Genomic DNA, 7,377 nt, shown 5'->3' on the forward strand with positions numbered 1-7,377 from the left:
AAGCCACCAGGTCTGGGACTCGAACAGCAGTCGGCTACATGGGAGTTCAGTGACATAGCTATTATGTTAACTGCTGGCCCCTATACTTAATAAATTCTTATTAAATAGATCTGTTTTGGTATTGAGTTAAAAATACACCCGTCTGGGGCATGCATGCTACGTGTTAAGAAGCTTGGCGATTGGCCAACTAGTGGGGTGATGGTTAAAATGGCTGGATCCCTGGTGGCCAGTTGCATAGTTTGAGTCCCATACTCAGTAACTTAAAAAAACACACCGAACTTATGTGCATGTATACCCAAAGTCACTAAAGGAAAGAGAAATGGAGGAGAAATGAGCATGGTGTGGCCATTCCCCATGGGGGTTGCTTTCTCACTTACCTTCTCTCTCTCCAGTGAGCATCTTTGCCCTCTGGCAAATTAAAAAGAAAGAAGCTTGGCACTCAGTGGAGACTGCCCATGTCTGACTTCATCAGCTGTCTATATACACATCCAGTTCTTACAGTTCTGTGGGTCCTGAAAGTGGTTAAAAGGCCTAGGAAACAACTTGGCTGGCATTACCACTAATGTAGATTGTAACTTCCCTGTTAAAGACAAATGCTCTGAAGGCCACTGTGGCCACCACCACAGATGTCACACTTAAAATACTTGCCCTACAATGAAGCCCTTAAAACAAACAAATGAAAAACTCCCCCAAATCTAAGCAATATAAGTCCAGGGTGTGCTTAACAGGATTGGGAGACAGGCTATCATAAAATCTGATTCCGTATTGCTCATAACAAGAAGAGGGGGTTTACAAAAGTACACAATTGTGTTCTTTTCATAAAAGGACTACTCTTGGGAACCAGCAGTTAGCGTAATGGCTATGTCGCTGGACTCCCACGTAGTCGACCGCGGTTCGTGTCCCGGACCCGGTGGCTTAAAACTCACGCCGGGCGCGTGTGCGTGCGTGCCCAAGATCCCGAGAGGAGAATGGAGGAGAAGGGATTGCGGCGTGACCATCCCCCCTGGGGGGTGATTTCTCGCTTTCTGTCTCTATGTCTCTCTCTGTCTGTCTGGCGAGCGCACGTGCCCTACAGTGAAAAATCTCTCCAAAAAAAAAAAAAATAAATAAAAGGAAAACTCTTTAATAAATTATATTTATTTTGAATTATTTATTTATTTAATATTATTTGTTGTTATTATTATTAATTTTTAATTTGGCCAGAGAGAGAAAGAGAAAGTAAGAAAGCAAGCCGCCAGATCCGGGATTCAAACCGTGGTCAGCCATGTGGGAGTCCAGTGCCTTCACTACACCACCTGCCAGTACAGCATAAAAAGACTTTGATAGAAAAGAGAATGAGATAGCCAAAGGTTATGACTGTGCATATCCCTTTGGCTATATGTAACCAAACAATCTCATGCTACCTAACAAGACAGGAGTAGCGGGGGCCTACCCTAACCCTCTAGCCCTGCTGCAGAGAGCAATGTCTGGCAACCAACAGGAGACCAGCAAAAATGTACAACGTTTTTAGTTTCCTATGTTCACGCACAGACAGGAGGATACAAAAATGGCGATTCGAATTTTCAGATAAAATGAAATATCTAGTCCAGAATGATTGGTCATATCTGGTTGTGATTCTGGACTCCCACATGGCTGACCATGGTTTGAGCCCTGAACTTGGAGGCTTGCTTTCTCACTTCCTTTCTCTCTCTAGTGAGTATATGTACCCTGTAGCAACTAAATAATAACAGTAATAATAGATAATAATAATAAATGAAGTTAAGTAAATAATTCTTTTAAAAAATTCAATCTCTCTTTCTCATTCTCTTATATTATGTCCTCCCCAAATTCCATGTAAATTTAAACTAAAAACATACCACACAACTCCCAGAAGAAAATGCAAGAGAATGACCCTGGGATCTTAGAATGAAGAAGACATTACATAAGACCCAAAAGTCTTAAGATAGTAAGTGTGACAATGTAAATTTTTTTCTTAAGAATTATTTTATTTAACTTTATTTAAATTTGACCAGAGAGGGACAGAGAGAGAGAGAGAGAGAGAGAGTGAGAGAGAGAGAGAGAGAGAGAGAGAGAGAAAGCAAGCCACCAAGTCCGGGACTTGAACTGTGGTCAGCCATGTGGGAGTTCAGTGCCCTTAACCAACACGACACCTGCTAGCCCCAGACAATGTAAATGTTTTAACATGTCTGCAAAGCAAGACACTAAAAACAAAGTGAAAAATAAATTTAAAAATAGCACAATATAAAAGAAAGGACAATTAGTATAAAGGGCTCTTATGACCAGTAGCAAATAGAAACAATTTGAAAATGGCCAATTTATTAAGAAATATAAATACAGTAAGCATACAAAAAGTTGCTCTATACCTACCATCTAAGAAATAAAAATTAACGTATTTACTTATTAAATTTGAAAAGATTTAAAATTATTCATGGTAGACAAAGCTGGCCCATGAGTAGAAATAGTCACTATTACGTTGTTGAGTAAAACTTCATATGATACTTGGGGGCAATTTGGAAAAGTATTTAAAATTTACACTTTTTTTTCCCTTGAGGTCTTTGCCATAGGGTGCAGGCTTTTGCCAGAGAGAAAGAGACAGAGAGAGGGAAAGTGAAAAATCACCCCCTAGGGGGAATGGCCATGTCTCACTATCCCTTCTCTATTCTCTTCTCCTCTCAGGAATTTGGGCACGCACACGCAACCAGTGTAATTTTCAAGCTGCCAAGTCCAAAACTCAAATGTGGTCAGCCATGTGGGAATTGAGCACTTTATCCTAAGTTACTAATCGGACTGTGCAAAATGTAAGTGTACTGCTATTTCCAGTTGAAGATTTAGAAACCTTACTGTCTAAACTGAGGGATCAATTATGCCATGGCTTTGACTGCTATGCTGGTATTAAAAGATGAGTAGTCACATGTGCTGACAACATTCACAATGCATTATAAAAAGGAAAAAGCGGGTCACACAGGACTGTTTAATACCATCTCATTTACAAAAACAAAATACCATACGTACTAATCTCACTACAAAACATTTTAGGTAAGACCAAGGGGGAAAAAAAAAAGAAGTTATTAGCATCCATCATAATCCCTCCATCCAGAGAAGACCTAACATTCTGATACATATTCTAGACTTCTGTCTATGTATGAACACATTTTGCCAAAAGATGATAGTAAATATACAGTCCTGTGAGCTTTTCTCCCTATGTGTATCTTAGCTATGGGAGATAAGCATTTTTATTATAAATGATTAGTAATTCCCAGAGACATTCCCATTTAGGGAGGAAAGGTTTGGGCTTAGTGCCATTCTCTGTGCTCCTACAGCACCTGTTCACATCTGCATTGCAGCATCTGTCCACTGTGCTGTCCAAACAGGTTTATCTGCCACGTGCCTTTATGTACCAGCCAGAGATCCTTGAGAGCAGGTACTCTGATGTACTCATCTCAACACCTTAGCATTGTAAGACATACAGTAGGCACCTAATAAATGTATATGAACAATAGGAAAAGGGACAGAAAACCTGAAAGTCAAATAAATGGAGAGTATTGCATTTTGTACAAAAGGTTTCCTTCTTATGAGGAAGAGAGTAAAATATTAGCCCAGAAGAATATTTTAAATGTTGCTACTTGAGCTTCATTTGTATTTTGAATTATTTATCTATAACTAACGTTACCACCACTCCCCTACCCCCATAAAGGTTGGCAAGGAGTTACATTGCACACTCACTGTTGTGTTTGAAGATCCTAATGGTTGCTCCTGATAGTCTGGCTCCTAGAACCAGCGACGCATGGTTCAGTTCATCGCTCAGAATAAGGCAACCCTGCAAAATTGCAAGCACAAGAAGATAAGAAACTAGAAGGAAAAGGTTTAGTTACACATATTACAAAATACTATATCATTAATAATTATATCCTACTGAGCAAATGTTGCACAACAGCACAGCAATCCACTTTAAGAAGGAAAAAGGGACCAGCAGTTAGTGTAATGGCTATGTCACTGAACTCCCATATAGTCAACTGCGGTTCAAGTCCCGGACCCAGTGGCTTAAACTCACACTGGGTGCGTGTGCGTGCATGCCCAAGATCCCAAGAAGAGAATGGAAGAGAAGGGACTGCGGCATGGCCATCCGCCCTGGGGGGTGATTTCTTGCTTTCTGTCTCTCTGTCTTTCTGGCAGCAAAAACCTCTTCAAAAAAAAAAGAAGAAGGAAAAAGAAAAGTATACATGATCATTTTTTTTTTAAACTAAGACCCCTTAGAAACAGATGTGAAATTCTAGTCTTTTAATTTACCATCTTCAGTCTCTGATTGACTTAAATACTCAGATACATAGTGACAGGCTTTTTACTTATATCTAAATTCTGATACACCAGGTAGTCTTTAAAAGGTTTTGGTTCCTTTGATTTGAGGGAATTCCATATGCACTTTGGCAGGAGGTATAGTTTATCTGTGGAAAATGGCAGCTGAGACAGTAATGCCTACGGAAACAGTGCATTCTTGTCTGGCTACTAACCACATCCAGAGTGAAGGAGGACCCTAGTTTCTGATCTTTCCCCCATGTGACATGGACGGTAAGCCTCCATTTTTCCCTTAAAAATCCCCAAAGCAAGCTTTAACACACAAACATGGGTTTCTATGAAAGCAACAAAAAAAGTAAAAGCTTTCTTCTCCAGTTCTTATTCTCCATCTCCCATGGGGCCCTTTAACCTTTAAGATCTGAATTTGGAAACAACAACAGTTTTCCCTGTCAAAATGGCCTCAAATGTCCAATTCAATGAAAAAAGTAGGTGCAAAAAGTAGAGTATGCTCTCACAAGAATAAAAGAGAGAAGATTTCAGATACACGTGTAAATGACTACTTATTAAAGAATACTCTTGGGCCAGCAGGTGGCTTGGTGGTTAAGGCACTGGACAATCCCACATGGCTAACCATAGTTCGAGTCCTGGACCGGGTAGCTTGCTTTCTCACTTTCCTTCTATGTGTCTGTCTTTCTCTGGTCAAATGAAAATAAATGAATAAATGAATAAAATTGGAAAAAAAAAAGAATACTCTTAGGATACTTAAACTTATAATAGCATGTGTCTAGTTAAAATGCTTACTGTGTACATTATTTTTTAATGATTTTTAAGATAAAAAGATACCTAGTTAAAAATGTATAAATTATAAATGAAGCAAAGTAGAGTCAGAGATAATATGAACTCCCTGTTTTAAAATCTTGTATACACATACATAGATGTGTATGCATGAGTTAGTGTATACACATACATTTCCCAGCTCTATCCACTGAGGAGTGAGAAGAGTGACACACCTGTAGCAATGAACACATCTAGTTCCTAGACAGTGGCTTCTAAATAATAATAAAAAAAAAAAGAACCTGGGCTCTTTTGAATACTAGGTAATTCCAAAGCTAGGGATAATGAAAATAAGAGATGAGCTTTGAGCTTTTTTTTTTTATTTGGCTATTGTTGATTATAAACATTTTCTACTTTATGAAGACATAATTTAAAATATTCCCATCTTATCTCTTTTCAAATGTCGGAGTTCTCGGTCGGACTTGAAAATACTTTTAAACAAGTCCTTGGCAACCTCCAAGTTATTCTTGGTGACTTTAATATCCCTTTGGCCATTCTTGGGACCAGAGAGTTATATAAAACATCACCTTTGAGCCTTGAGCATCCTTTTATTTTAAATTTTAATTTTTTAAAATAATTATTTCATTTAACTTTATTTGCTTGTTTATTTTAATTTGACAGGGGGGAGGGGGGGCAGGGGGCTGGAGAGGGGAAGAGAGAGAGAGAAGGAAGCCAGCAGGTCTGGGACTCAAACTGCAGTCAACCATGTTAACTGCCACACCCCACACCACTTGCGGGCCCCAAGCCTTGAGCATTTTAACATGCCATACAAAGGTGCTTTAAAACAGGGGTCCCCAACCACTCCCCCACCCACCTGTTAGGAAACACACTACACAGCAGGGGGTGAGCTACAGGTGAGCAAGGGAAGTTTCACCTGTGCTGACAGTTGCTCCTCACTGCTCTCCTTACTGCCTAAGCCCCAGCTCCTAGCAGAGACATCAGGTTCTCATAGGAGCCTGAACCCTGTTGTGAACTGCACACGCACATGTGAGGGATTGAAGCTGTGCATTCCTTATGGAATTGAATGATGATCTGAAGTGGAGCTGAGGCAGTGATGTGAGTGCTAGAGAGCAGCTGCAAATACTGCATTGTATACTGTTGAGTTGTGTAACTTCTTATATATTGCAATGTAATAATAATAGAAATAAAGTGCACAATGAACATAATGTGTTTGAATTATCCAGAAACCAACCCACAACCGCTCAGTGGAAAAATTGTCTTTCATGAATCTGGTCCCTGGAGCCAAAAAGGTTGGAGACCACGGCTTTAAAAAATAAAAGTTGTGGAGTCAGCAGGTGGTGTGGTGGATAATATACTGGACACTCCTACATGGCCAACTACAGTTCGAGTCTTGAACCTGGCAGCTTGAAAATCACGAGGGGATAGAGGATGGTGTAGTGGTTATGTCGCTAGACTCCCACATGGCCAACAACAGTTCAACTCCCAGATCCTGCAGTTTGAAAATCATGCCATGTATATGTACATGTGTGCTCAAGACCCTGGGAGGAGAGTGGAGGAAAAGGGATTGTGGCATAGCCATCCCCTGGGGATTGATTTCTCACTTTCCCTCTTGTCTCCCCAGCGAGTGCACATGCCCTAAGGCAAAAAACCTCTTAACAACAAAAAAAAAAACCAAAAACCCCACATTGGGTGTGTGCATATGTGTGCTCAAAATTCTGAGAGGAGAATGGAAAAGGGACTGTGACATGGCCATTTCCCTGGGACATGACTTTTCTCTCTCTGACTCTCTCAGGTGATTGCACACACCCTATGGCAAAAACCTTAAAAAATAAAAATATAAAAAGTTGTTGCATGCTCAAAAGACTCAGGAGGACACCTGAGTGAGCTCCCAAAGGCTGAAACCAAAGCAACTTTGGAGGAGTCCGACCCGGTGAGGCCCCAGGATCTGTCTGAGCCCCCAGACCTTTGAGCTCCGCTTTCGGTCGGATCAACACGTTGGCAAGGCTACTGTTGTGCACCCCCCCGACCTTGGAACAAAGCTTGGGTCAGTTAGCATGTCAGCAAGGCTGCTTGCTATTTGCTCCAGAGAATTGAGGCAGCCTCACTGGGAAGCGACCCCCCTCTGACTCCCCAATTTACTACTATGAAAGAATTGCATAGCTCTCCTATACATCCTGAGTATATGATAAAATCTTCCAGGAAGTCCCCCAACCGACAGCTCCCCTTTGCTCTGATTACTTACTATTAATTACAATGCTTTACCTCCATGGTCACAATAGAGGGTGGGCT

General features: G+C 40.7%; 1 protein-coding gene across 1 annotated transcript in view; it reads right to left on the bottom strand.

Moving 5' to 3' along the window:
- Positions 1 to 7,377, bottom strand: part of SPTLC2 (serine palmitoyltransferase long chain base subunit 2) — an 85,102-nt gene that overhangs the window by 51,245 nt on the left and 26,480 nt on the right. Inside the window, exon 6 of the mRNA XM_006157086.2 lies at positions 3,724 to 3,817. Coding sequence (XP_006157148.1) covers positions 3,724 to 3,817 — 94 coding nt within the window. The remainder of the gene's footprint in view (positions 1 to 3,723; positions 3,818 to 7,377) is intronic.

Source organism: Tupaia chinensis, unplaced genomic scaffold, assembly GCF_000334495.1.
Source record: "Tupaia chinensis unplaced genomic scaffold, TupChi_1.0 Scaffold000528_1, whole genome shotgun sequence".
Taxonomy (NCBI): domain Eukaryota; kingdom Metazoa; phylum Chordata; class Mammalia; order Scandentia; family Tupaiidae; genus Tupaia; species Tupaia belangeri.